At 31.8% G+C, this 14510-nt stretch overlaps 1 protein-coding gene across 1 annotated transcript; it reads right to left on the bottom strand.

Moving 5' to 3' along the window:
* Positions 1–892: 892 nt before the first annotated feature.
* Positions 893–5894, bottom strand: LOC111882933 (mitogen-activated protein kinase kinase kinase NPK1). The gene is made up of 17 exons (XM_023879297.3): positions 5356–5894; positions 5214–5255; positions 4715–4780; positions 4390–4500; positions 4216–4296; positions 4062–4139; positions 3850–3932; positions 3653–3734; positions 3430–3530; positions 3307–3346; positions 3089–3148; positions 2966–3012; positions 2672–2876; positions 2375–2584; positions 1407–1720; positions 1258–1325; positions 893–1185 (listed from the first exon to the last, which is right to left on the bottom strand). The coding sequence occupies exons 1-17, from the start codon at positions 5677–5679 to the stop codon at positions 1085–1087; spliced, it is 2013 nt and encodes a 670-aa protein (XP_023735065.1). The 5' UTR covers positions 5680–5894; the 3' UTR covers positions 893–1084.
* Between the last annotated feature and the right edge of the window lie 8616 nt (positions 5895–14510).

Below are 14510 nucleotides of genomic sequence, written 5' to 3'. Positions count from 1 at the left end.
TTTGAATTGTATTTGATAGTCTCCTATTCTGTACACGGACTCCTAATGTCTTTTAAAAGTAATTAGGGGAAGTAATGTTTATGAACGAATATCAAAATGAGGCGGAACGCATGGACAACTAGAAGTCTTATTACGGAAACAATTACATGGAAACCGATGAAACGAAAAATGTCGGTGTGGGTTCCAAAATGGAGTCTAAGGAGGATGAAACAAAAAAATGAAAACGAAAATGGTATTGGGGGAGGAGAATAAATTACAAAAGTTGTCTTTGTTTTCTCTTTGGGTTTTAGACTTTGGCCATAATTTACAGAAAATGTCCCAATATAGATTTTTTTACTACAAATAGTCCGTGTGTTTAAAAAAATATACAAAAATGATCCCTGCCTAACAGAAAATCTACATTACACTCCTTGCAAAGCGGACATTGAAACTTATGGGTTTGACGAATAAATTAGAAATACTGGTTCATCCCCATAAAACAGAGAGGGCAATTTATAGTTTTATACTACTTATTGCAATAGCAATTTGTCAAAGATTAGTTACCTATTAGGACGAACATTGCTAATCCACTCGGGTAGTGTTTGGTACACAAAACAAGATCTGATAGGATTGAACTGATTATTTGCGTAACCTTTAATAAGACTAAAACAATAGTACATAACAAAAGGAAACTAAAACAATAATACATAACAAAAGGAGTTTGTTATGCTACTTTGTCTTGCCTCTCATCTACTATATGCTACCCAAAGTCAAAAATGAAAAAAGCTACAGCATCCGATCTAACCACAAACCTAACCTTTTTTCAATCCAAGCAAATAAAATATTTTTTTATTTTCATATTTCACATATAACAGGATCACAACAAATAAAAAAAAAAAAATAAATAAATAAATAAAAAAAATTAAAGGTAATATTTATATGAGGGCGACCACATGGATTTAATACAAATTGAGGTGGTTTTGCTCGCCGTATTCGTTTGTCACATCTTCACTTTAAATAATAATATTAGAACTAAATACAATAACTAAATCAAAAACAAATCAAAACCCAACATTACACCCTTGCTCTCATCATCTTCATGTATTTAATTTCCAGGAAACACAAACCTCAATCGTTCTTTTTGCTTATTTATAATCCGATCCTTTGGGGACAATGTTTTTGCTACACCAGCTTGCCTCATCATCTCTGCCACATTCATAATTGTTAAAGGATTGAAGAAAAGATTGAAGAAAAAGATTGAAGAAAAGATAGATTTACCTCGTTTTCTTTCAAGCTCTTCAGCGAGTTCTTCTTTCCATCTTCTTTGCCTCTCTGAGAAGCTTGCCCTATAAAAATACAATATTTTTAGTCTCCAATAACCACAAAATAAAAAGCTAAATTTAAACAGAGCTTATATAGTCACAAACCTTGGACTAATGGCCTCTACTTGAGAATCATTCTGAGGAGACCGAATTTCATGTGGATTTTGATCATTTACACCACCAACACGTGATAAACTCTCAGAATTATAGTTATTATTATTACCAGGACTGGAAATGTCAACAGCTGAAGATAATCTCTTTCTTAGCCGCCTAATAGGTGATCTACTGCTTTTCGGAGGTAAGTGCAAGTTGTTTGATAAATTTTCCTTGTTTTCATTCCCAACAGGAGTAATTGTTGTATTCATCGAGTTGTAAAATTCTTCATATAGAGGCGTCTGCATCTTCTTCAGATCTAAAGCCTGTTTTCCACATACCCAACAAAATAAAAAGTTAAACATTTATTATGCAGTACAGTACACAGTACATGACATGACAGAACAGGTTGTACTGTGTTTGGTTTGCAGTTTGACTTTCGACTGGGATTAATGTGAATTGAGACTAGAAATGTAATTCTTGTCCCGCCTGAAAAGGTGGAACAATATTCGACAAGGACTTGCTCTCCATCCCTCATATGTGAAAATGACGTAAATGCCCTTCTCGTCCTCATTATTGAAGATAGCCCTAAAATGTTTGTCCAGTCCCTCCCATTAACTCCTATCCCATGTAAATAACACGGCCGTAGGCCGTGTTTTTTACTTTACACAGGATAGAACTCGAAGGGACTAAACAAGCTTTTTAGGGCTATTTTCAATGATGAGGTTGAGGAGGGCATTTACGTCATTTTCACATATGAGGGATGGAGAGCAAGTCCTTGTCAAATATTGTTCCACCTTTTTAGACGGGACAAGAATTACATTTCTTGTCTCGTTCACATTAATCCCAGTCAAAAGTCAAACTGCAAACCAAACACAGTACAACCTGTTGTGTCATGTCATGTACTGTGTAACATGTGTAACAGGGATTTTATGTTCATTGAAGATAGAAAAGAAAACAAATTTAGAAACAAAATCCACCTTCTCATTAATGAATGCTATGATCTTTGTTTCTGTAACTTCTTCTTCCTCCTCTACCCCAGAAGGAAAAGTGAAACCATTATCTCCATCTGCAGTCATCTCACAAACTTCATCTGGAAACAAGTTAGCAGCTACATTCTTTCCAAGGTAAGGGCTCGCATCAAACTGACATGCCACGTCATCATCAGGTTCCATCATGGGGTTAAAACTCTGTCTCCAATCACATATTGTTAGAACCATAATATCCAAAAAAGAATACCATATGTACATTTTGGATGCCATCTATGCAGTTATTACCTTATTGGCATCATTAAATTCAAATTTCATAGATGTGTTCCCAACCATTAGATCATCATCATCCATTTGACACATGTCATCATCATATCTACTTGAACCCCATCCAGAAAATTTCTCAGGGTATATAGTTGAGCACCTTACACTATCTTTATCATCAGCATCCACCATTCCACCACTACCACTTGTTTTCATGTTCATGCATATGCTGCAATAGCAATCAACTTTTCATTTATTGAAATAATTTATATAAGTAATAGAAAAAAGGTAAATCATAAATCTTATGGATTCTCTCACCTTCTAGGTTGCTTTATGGATGTTGGTATTTGATTGTTAGGTATGCCCTATATAACAAAAATGTAATAATTTAAAGAAATATATTTAAAAAAAATTAAGGAGTTTTTATGTTAGAATACTGACTATAACTGATGTGCGAAAGACAGGATGAGACTCCTCATACTCTCCAGTAACAAAAGGATGCTGCAAAGAATTAGAAAACACAAACCAAAACTTTTACTTTATTATGCAAATAAGTTTAAAAGGAAAAGAAAATTGAATAACATTTTTTTTGTTTCCAAATTAATTGTTATTCATTTCCAGTTTAGTGACTATAAATAAAGCTTGAAGATGAAGATCACCTGTAGTAACTCTGATGCATCAGGCCTGAGATTTGGTTCCCTATAAACCAATAAAGGTAAGGAAAAAAAATAAAAATAAAGATAATAATATAATATGAATTAGTACAAAAACAGAATTCATACTTTTGGAGGCATTTTAGCAAAAAATCCTTTGCTTCTGCAGAAAGATGATCTGGTATAGGTGGATGAGCTTTTGTTGTTCCTATATGAAAGAGAGCAGCAACCTAAACAAAACAAAACAAAACAAAAAAACACCCATGATTTATTTAGTACACATATGACATACCTAGGAATAAATTCCAAAACCTTAAAATCTCAGAACAATAAATTGTAAACAAAAAAACACCTCCTGATATTGTTGGCTCCATGGAGGCTTTCCAGTTGCCATCTCAATAACAGTGCATCCAACACTCCATATATCAGCAGAGCTACAAAAATAACAAATAAAAACAAAATAAATGTGATATAATTTTTTTTCAAATATATTTTTAAACATCATTTATTTATCCAGAAAACAATTAATGATTAATTGATTATACTAACAAGCTATGGCCAGTCTGGAGTATAACTTCAGGAGCCATCCAATATGGGGTACCCTTCATTGACTTTGCACCTGTCATTGTAGCCTAAAGAAAATAAATATATAAGCACACAGTTGCAAAAAGAAACATAAAAAATATATTTGAAAGAAATAATCAGTATATAAAGTAAAAGTATTGAATAATAATTAGGGCATAGCATATTAGCAGGCATACCAGCTCTACAACTTTCTTTGAGGCACCAAAATCTGCAAGTTTGATCCTTCCTTTATTATCAACAAGAATATTTGCCCCCTGTTGTCACAAAAAAGTCCACATATTCAACTACAAACATGAACTCATATCAGAGAGATAGAGAGAGTGAATTTACCTTGATGTCCCTATGCATAATGCCATTTTTGTGGAGATACTCCAGCCCTAATAATAATTGCTTTGTGTACATTCTTATCACCTGCTCCATTTAGAAACTTTAAGTTAAATTTCCAAGTTCCTTATGAAAAGATTCCATTAACTAAAATGCAAAATTATGGTAACAGTAACTTACAGATTCAGGGAAGGAGCCAAATTTTCCTAGGAGTGAAGAGATGGATCCACCTGGAACAAATTCCAAGAAGATATTTAATGATTCCTCCTCTCTAGCAGTTCCCAGATACCTCTGTAACAAAATCAAAGTAAAAAGGACACATAAGGTACATTGGCATAACATGATTATGTAGCTTTTGGATACTCTATGTATACAGTTATAGGTGGATAATGATGTATCTTTGATGATATATATGGATGATGATAAATGCTTTTGAAAATTGTTATTTTCCTGGTGTTGGGATTTACCAAATACAAGATAATAATAAAAATATATTGCAACTTACAACAATGTTTGGATGTGAAAGATTCTTCAATAACTTCACTTCTTCTTCAAGCTCCCGGATGTGTGCCTATCATGAGTAAAAATCCTCCATTAAGCTACCAATCTTTGAATACAGAGTCAAATATTCTATAATCTAATATTACAAATCAAAATCTTACAGTAACTTATTACTTGTATGTTACAAATCCAATACAAGTTTTGTGACTGCAATTTGTGTTAAAAAAATATGGTATGTGTCATATGATAGAAGTTCAGGATATAGTTAGTACTGTGCATCCTGAATTGAATTGTGATTAGCTAATTAATAGATCAGAGTGTGATCACTTAGTAACTTATTGATCCAAATCTGAGCCATTACAAAAGTGTAAACTAAGAAACAATCAGATTATATAGAAGACAAGTGATGATTAACTTATTGGTTATTGCCTCATTAGAATGGAAGCTTCATGAGGTCTCATCACAACCATGAGTGATTAAAAGTTATGTAAATAGAAACACACCTGCGTTTTGTCCTTTGAAGCAGTATTTACAACAACAGAAACCTGCAGATGAACACAACAAAGAACAACATCAATACTAAATCTATAAGATTTAGTACTACCACAAGCAACATGCAGCATATGCCAATTACGCCTTAAAAACCTGTTTGACAGCAAGTAGCTCCCCTGAATCGAGATTCATTCCCATATAAACCCTACCAAACGCCCCACAACCGATTAATTCTCCTTTCCGCCATCGGATCTGGGAGCCGGCCTCTTCGTTTTTGGTCTTCGCCACCGGTCTGCTTGGAGGTAGTGCCTGAATGGAAGACTTAGAGAAAAGTCCGATTTTTGATTTACGAATGCTTGAACCGATCTTTTCGACAAATCCACCGAAAGAATCGCCGACACCATTTTCATTTCCCCCACCGCCGGCGGAAGGTTTGAACACCAGAGATCGACGAACTGAGCCGATAAAATCTTGCATCACTTAGGGCCAAGTGAAGAAGTTGAGATTAATCAACTGAGGAAGTCGACCACGAATGTGTTACCAGGTTGTCCCTTGATCTCTTCTTCACTTGCAATGATGCGATGAGAGAGATAGAGAGAGGAGGGAACCGTTGGAGGAATTGGATTTCAAAAATGCAAAAATAAACAAATTGAAAATGGTAGTTTACGTTAGAGGCTTTTCACTCATGAAGCCCTAAAAAGTCTCATTTTCAAGGTGGTGGTGTTTAATGTTTATGTCGATAAATAATAGACTATTGTTGAAAAAAGTATTTTAAATTCTCCTAATAAGAAATTTGATTAAATGTTCATGTATTTATTAAAACGTGACACTATCTATTGAGAAAAGAACAATTATATTTTTAAGGTTGTAAATTATATGTTGTCCATCATATTTATATAATATAATACAATTTGTTAATTTTTGTTCGCTTAGGGCGTGTTCGACATGCAGCTTTTGGGAGCTTCTAGTTTCTAGCTTTTAAGAAAACGCTAGTTAAAAAGAAAAAACATCGTTCGGCAACAGGAACGTTTAGCTTTTAGCCTAAACAAAACGCTCCAAAATCAAAAGCTACATGGAGTAGCTTTCAACTAAACGCTCCAAAATCAAAAATTACCCGCTACCAGATATCTGCTAACTGCTACCGGTTATTTTGCCGAACACGCTCTATTCTTTTAATCATAGATACGAGCTAACAAAACTCGATAATAGCAATCCACTATGGACACCATACTATAAAGTTGAAATTCAATTTAATAATAAAACACACATTAAAAAATCTATTTAGTACAATTAAAAGAGGATGTACTTAAATGTTGTCATTTTTATTAGGAAATTAACATATTTCATTTTTTGTTTTTTCATAATAGTGGTCGTTTCTAATGTTAAAATTGTGTATAATATAGATGTAAATTTCAACTGTGTTTTTATTGAAAGTCAAATTAAAATATTGAAGTTCTTTTGGTTTTGGACTCAAAATAGGTTTCGTCTAGATCATATAAGAAAACCAATAAGCATAGTTGTAGAAATAAAGATTAATCGTGGATTAATCGTTTGGTGTTCTCGAACCGACTAGGATTAGTGTTTTTGATGGAAATTAGGGATTAATCGGATTTGACGGGATTAATCGGTCTTGGCGGGATTAATCGGTCTTGGTTCTTTGTGTAAGGTTTAGTAAACTAACCAAAGAGACATCAAAAAGATGTAAACAATTATTCCACATAGAAAATGTATCATAAAAGATATTAAAATAAGAAATTGGTTACCAAAGAAAAGGAGATTAGTTAGATGGATATTAAGATAGTTGGAATATGTATACTTTGTTAACCTCCCACCAAAGATGAGATGATCAAGGGCCCATTGATAATCAAGGTCTAGCTCCATTACTAAGTTGTCACAAAAATTGTTCAATATAACCAAAACATCATGCACTAAAAGGTTGCAACTCCAACATCACATGTCTTAATATAATAACATGTTGTTTATATGCACAAATAAAATAGTTAATAGCTAATTACTAAATATCTTTTAGAAAAAAGAATAAGTTGCACCCTTTTACAGGCCCACGTCGAAGCTCCTCCAAGGGTCATCGTGCTATGGGGAAACTTGTTAGATAACAGTAGATAGTGATCGTTTAAGTGAAATCTTTAGTTTAGTACTTGATCGGATCCAAAATAAATTTATATTGTAGAATTTTTATATTTACTCTCTTTTCTTGTGATTTCGTTGATGAAATCATTCTAAGGGATGTGTACAAGTTTTGGATAAAAAGCTTTAACATTTAAGTGAAATAATTTATTAAATAGAAAATTATATTTATAATTAAATCAACTAAATAATAATAAATTTAAAATGTCAAGTTCGTTATTTTGGAATAAATAAATTAAACTTTAATTAATTATGTGATAAGTTAGGTCAAAGCTTTTATTTAGGTAGATAAAGGATAAACTTGAATAAACTTATTTAACTAAAATTTGGATATAATTTGTAAGAGTTTTAATCATATAGAGGTTGAATTATATGATATGAGACTAGAAATATTAACTATAAAGTTAGCAAGGTTAAGTAGAAACTTTGAATGTTGTCAATCTTACCAACTATGTAAATTATGGTGCAACTTTGACTTAAATTGTTGAACTAGATTTTGTATCTATATTGTTAAATTATTAACAATTTAGCATTAGGTTAGTAGTTATAAAGCTTGTTGTTAGTTAAAAGTCGTTTTGGGGACATATTTAGGAAATTAGGAAGTTTAGGGATTATTCTTGTCAAATGCAAATACATTCAAGCTTAATTCCCTAATTCTCTGTTTTATCTTTGTTTGGACATTAGAAGTTAGAGATAAGATGACATAATTTGATTTTTAAATTTGAATGTGAAATTGGAAGCAATTCTAAGTTTGGTATAGCTAAAATTTTTAGTAGATGAATATTGTATGAGTTAATAAGTCAGTATACTTGCGGTTTTATAACAGATTAATGATGTTGTATGTGTTAATAAACCAATATAGTTGAGATTTATAACAGATTAATGATGTATGAGTTAATAAGTTGGTATATCTAATATTTACAACATATTAGGTTTTGTTTTGCGTACTAGCTGAAAAGCTAGTTGTTAAATAAAAAGTCATCTTATAGCTGAAAAGCTAACCGATAAAAAATTATGTTTGGTAAAACTAGCTGAAAAACTAGCTAAAATATATAAAACTACATAAAAGGACATTTAAGAGTATTTGGTTCTATAATTAACTAACGGGTATATTCGGAAAATTTTAAAAAAGCTCCCAAAAAACTAGTCTAAGTAGCTTTTCAATATGGTAGCTTATAAACTACTTTTTGGCTTGCCAAACACGACAACATTAAAAAACTCGAAAAATAAGCTAGCTTATCAACTAGTTGTGGCACGCCAAACACAGCCTTAATGCTATATGAGTTAATCAGCTATATTGTGACATCCCCAATTTTACGGCCAGAAAAAACCGATTTGTTTATGCTTTATTTGAAAATCAAAGTATCATTTTTGAAAAATAGTATTGCGGAATTTGTTCCCAGAAAACATTATAATGATGTTATCAGAACATTTATGAAGAAATGTATTTTTATTTAAAACATCGGGATGTCATCGTCAATACAGAAACATAAGCATGAGTAGACCTTTCATTCATTTACACTAATGATTACATCTCCTTTAATCTCTCAATGTAATGTAGCTTCATATCGACACTTGTGATACAAATAAACTGAGTGGGTCATGTTGGAAAACCTGGTGAGTACATAGGGATTTCAATCCCACAATGTTACATATATATATATATATATATATATATATATATATATATATATATATATATATATATATATATATATACCTTAATAAGCATTTAGCCTTAAATGTTGAATTTTAAGAGGTACAACCCTTAAAACATCATATACAACAATTTTATGCATTCCACAAAAATACTAACATCTTATCCGCTAAACAATTTGAAAAAGTCAACGAAAATAAAACTCCTTACTTAGTTTGACCGAGCCCTTTAAATCGTTTTGACATAATCCCCTTTAATCCCTTAAGTATACCTGATTCCTACCATCTCGGCAAATATCTCTCAATCTCGCCAACTTTCACCTATATCTGGTGTCTTCCTTCCCATCTTCTAAAAACCCTTGTCGCTCTCTTTTTCAGTAAACCCCATCATTGCTCCTCTTCTTTGTATACTCTCTCACAGCCACGCTCCTTTCGCAAAAACCTACGGACTGACCATTCATCCGCTTTTTCTCCAGTTAAACCCTAGATACACACCTTCATCATCAACGCCGCCTCCTTCCACCGCCTTCTGCACTTCCAACATCCACTTTTGAAACCTGCAAAACCATCTCCTCCTTGAGCAACTACAAGAAGTTTGGTTATATATGTTATCTAAGGCTACACAATATCACATCACTTTTCACTCTTCCTCAAACACAGATCATATTTTGATATTTGAATCCCCCTTTTTCTCTCTCTAAATAACCATATTCTCTCAACCTACTATGTGAATAACAAACCAACATCTTTGATTTTTGAAGTTCAGAGGAGGCCATAGAACGTCCTCTCCAGGTAAGGTATTACATTGGTTTCGATAAAATCCTCTCCTTTTCTCATCATTATAGTTAATGCAGGATCAACAATAATTCCTTTATGGTTTATACAGTCAAACTATCATACCCATCCCCCCTTCCCGATTCATTTCATTGATTAGTTATTTCTATTTTCTCAACATGCCCATAACTGGGTGCTATGATAAGTGTTCTTTCAGGTATCAACACTATTAAAGTAGACATATGAATAGGCTACAAGTAAATGATTAGTAGCGGATTATGCATACCCTTAATAATCTTCACAGGATTGTAGGTTTTTAACATGACGTGATCTTCCTTTATGTGTACTTCATCTTTATTATCTTGATTTTTTATCGCTTTTGGACAAAAAAGATGTAATTAGAGAAGCGGATAATAAGGTGTGTATTAATGCCCCTGTTTCAAAGGTATGCTCAATTTGTTGTGTTTCTTGCTTATTTTGCATTTCTATTTGTCATTTGATTCTAATTTTTGTTTGTATTGGTTGTTTTGTTTGCATTTTGTTGCAGCCAAGGCTACAAGTAGTACTTTTGTTTCATAACTCTCTACATTAAGGTAAGTAGCTAATATTACTACTTTTGTTTTTGTTTTGGGTTCATATTTTGCTTTATAGGGTTAACTAACTTCATCACTTATGTTTACGTTTAGGTTGTGGTTACAGCATATTGTTTGCATCTTCTTCGCCAGAAACTAAATCAAGGATCTAGGAGATTGATAGTAAACATGACAATCAAAAGGGTTTGATTTTTTTTTCAATGATTTATAATGACTAACATATCACTGAAGATGAACTTAATACTTTTTAACAATTTACAATTGCTTTTGATATTTATTTTTTTCTATGATTCTGAATAAGTTGTTGCAGATTTAGATTACTGATTTTTTTTTATCTTGATCTTAATTATTGTCCGTATATGTTAACTTCAATTGGTTTTGAAGGTTGACATCAAGAGATTTACATAAGGTCGGGAGGGCTTGACAAGGTTACAAAAGCCTACAAACATGAAGTAATCCAAGAAATAAAGATGATTGTTTGTTGAATCTGATACAAGAAATATGTAGCCTTTAATTGATTTTCTGATAAAGATATTTAACTATCTCTATAGTTTTCCTTAAATTCCTATCTTTACAATCTTTCCTTGAGCTCTCATGGATTTAATGGGATATAGATGTGTAGAGCGTTGTATAGATGTTTTTGATAAGGATATTACCTATCTTCACAATTTTTTCGTAAATTCCTATCTTCACAATCTTTTGTTGAGCTTTTAAAGATTGAATGAGATATAGATGTGTTGAGGGTTGTAACAAATTTCATGATATTTATATAACACATTCTGTTTGAGTTTATATAAAAAAGGTTTACTTATGTAGCGAGTCTTAAATCATAATTTTAGTTTTTACCTTATTGTTATTAGGTATAAAGGATACAAATAATTTAATATTTGTTTAGCCCATTGATAAATAGAAGTATGTTAATGTAGTTCTATTTATTAAAAGGTGTAAAAATAATTAGATGTGTAGAGGGTTGTAAAGTATGCTTTAGGGACCAAAATCGATATAGAAGAAATAGTTTAATAATAAAACGATTAACGATTAAATTTCTGTTATATTTATTAAATAATTCGATTGTTAAAGTTGAAGTTAAGTGTATTATGAGAGCCAATTAAGTTTCATAATTAATTAAATTACAGCTACAACATATTTCAATTATTATAATATATCTTAATTATGGTCAAGGATTTAAAAATAACAAAAAAAAAACTTAAATCACTATAACTTGGTTACCTGAATGAATACAAAGTGTACATTTCAAATTTAAAAAGTTGTGTAAAATTAGAAAGCAGGAAATAAATCTACATATAAATATAAACTATGTATTTTGACTTAAATTATTGTATTCAAAAAGTTCAAAAGGACTCCAAAAAGTTATATTTTTAGGTTTGGTTGTGTAAATAAAAATGACAACTTTGGACAAGTAGGTTTTATTTTTTAAAATTTTAAATTTTCAAATATTACATCAGCAATTTTAAATTTTCTAAATTTCAAATACTAAACCACAATTTTAAAATTTTGAAATATTTATTTTCTAAGGATATATAAATATTTGAATAAATTTTAATAAATTACTTTATATCCAAAATAAATAAATAACAATAAAAACTGTCATATTTATTAACTTTGTTAGAAGATATGTAATATTTAATATTTAAAAAAATAAATTATAATACAATTAATGCTCTCCACCTAAACGTTGATTTGTCATCTGACCTCAGTTGACCATCTAACCCAATTAAGAGTCTCCAAGTAGGCATCGATTTATCAGTTATCTGCCTTGTTGTGACAAAAAAACAACATAAATCACAATCATATCGAAAAAACAAAGATTTAATCGTGTTTTTAATCAATATTGTACATTTATATAAAAAAAGAACAATGAACTTTTATTTTTAATCCAGAACAACATTTTCTTTTTTAACAAAAAACATCAACATATTTATATTTTTAATCCAAAACAACAAATAAAATAGAAGGCATTTCCAAATGACATATAAATACCAAAAGAACGATTCGTCGAAAGTAATTTATGTTCTTAAAATATAACATATTTTTGAATAATTGTCGAAAAAAACTATTCAGCACCATTGAGTCATTAATGTACATTTAGTTTAGTGTGTTTTACCATTTTTCTTTTGTAAATATCTTCATTTATATATATATTAGGCTGCTGGAAAGCACCAAGTGTTCATCTACATTTGTAAAGAATCCTAACTTTTTATTTTTATTTCTTATTTATTTCATTTCTGCTATCATAACTCTTATTTAATAATTGTTTAGATTTAGTAAACTTTTTGCACAAAAAACTAATCGCCTCTAAAACTAAAATCTGAAGAAAAAAAAAACTATTCGCACCCGACGCTTGGCACGGGTAAACGGCTAGTGTGTGTGTGTATATATATATATATATATATATATATATATTAGAACTTAAAATATATACAATTTCACCTCATATAAGCAATTTTACCCCACCCTGTAGATCCTCTCAACGACACGATCCATACTATCGGATCTAAAATTAACAACTTTACCTAATCCATACTCCCGGATCAGCTATGTCTAATCCATGCTCTCGGATCAATGACAAATGACTATGCCCACTCCATACTCTCAGAATGACTATGTCTAATCCTTGCTCTCAGATCAATGACAAATGACTATGCCCACTCTATACTCTCAGAATGACTATGTCTAATTCATGCTCTCGGATTAATGACAAAGGACTACGCCCTCTCCTTACTCTCGGACTAAGGACGAATGACTATGTCTAATCTATGCTCTTGGATTAATAACAAAGTTTAAAGTTCTACACTCTGTGTATATCTCACTCGTGCTCATAAGAAGATACTACCCAATATTCCTCTTAATTAATTTAGGTTTACTCTGTATCCTAAATCATCATATATTGCCAGATATGCTCTTAACACGTATATCAGGCAATATCAAATATTTCACACATAAACATATATTTAATACTTTAATTAATACTTATATTAACATCATGTTCATGAAAGGGACTATGCACTCACATGTTAAAGTGATGACTCGAAATTTGGGCAGTGCTTTGCTTCTAACAATCGTCTTTTCCTTCGACGAAACCTAGCATTATTATCGCTAAGTTTTAGTCTAATATTTATCGCGACTATTTATTAGTCTAGATTTATCATTAACTCAAAGTCTACTTTCATGATCTATCAAGTAAGGATCAGTAAAGAAGGACAGTTGGGAGACAGGACTATTTCGACGTATAGCCTTTTCTGAAATCCAACAACCAACCAACGTGACCATATTAGACACCTCTCTTATAAGTAGATCAATCAGTATAACGACTTTGAATCACTGATAAATCTTGTTTATAGGTTCATAATAACGATAATGAACTTAAACATAAATTATATTTAGAGTAGGGTAAGCATAACTCACTTATAGGGAGGTTTAGCGAGAAACCGGGCTCCGCACGGGTAGAACTTCTGAGCCAAAGGATCTTCTCCTTGGGGATTTTCGGCACTTCGGGACTCACTTCTAACAGCTAGGAGGTGCTAGAGAAGAATTTAGAGGGTTTGGGGGTGTTGGGAGAGAAGTGGATGAGAAGATGTGAAGAAATGAAGTGATTTGCGCCTTTATTTATAGGCTGAGGAATGGTCGTACGCTGGGCGTACTAGATGGGTACATTGGGCATACTCATGCCATGTGTCACCATCTGGTGGCAAGGCGTGGGGAGGAAGCAGTGGCTCAGATCGCGCCACTTGTCACTCGTTGGTTACTCCAAAAACTAATTATCTTCTAAAATCCGTAACTTTAAAATCCATAACTTTCGCATATGAGCTCCATTTTTGACGTTCTTTATATCCATGTGTAGGTATCGACGGGGTCTACAACTTTCGTTTAGACTCAGTCGGCTAATTTTGACTTTATTTCTAAAGTAATATTTTAACAGGCTTAGACAGTTAAAGTCCGTTAAAAATTCATAACTTTGTCATCCGGCATCCGTTTTCGTTTGTCTTTATACCTTTGAGCTCCTAATAACGAGATATTTGTTTCTCATTTAGATTATGTCGGCTAACAATCGATCGATCTAAAATTCAATTTCCAGGCTGCATACTGCTATGACAAATATTAGAAAAATCATAACTTCCT

The sequence above is a fragment of the Lactuca sativa genome, chromosome 5 (assembly GCF_002870075.4).
Source record: "Lactuca sativa cultivar Salinas chromosome 5, Lsat_Salinas_v11, whole genome shotgun sequence".
Lineage (NCBI taxonomy): Eukaryota > Viridiplantae > Streptophyta > Magnoliopsida > Asterales > Asteraceae > Lactuca > Lactuca sativa.
This window is presented reverse-complemented; position numbering and strand designations above follow the sequence as displayed.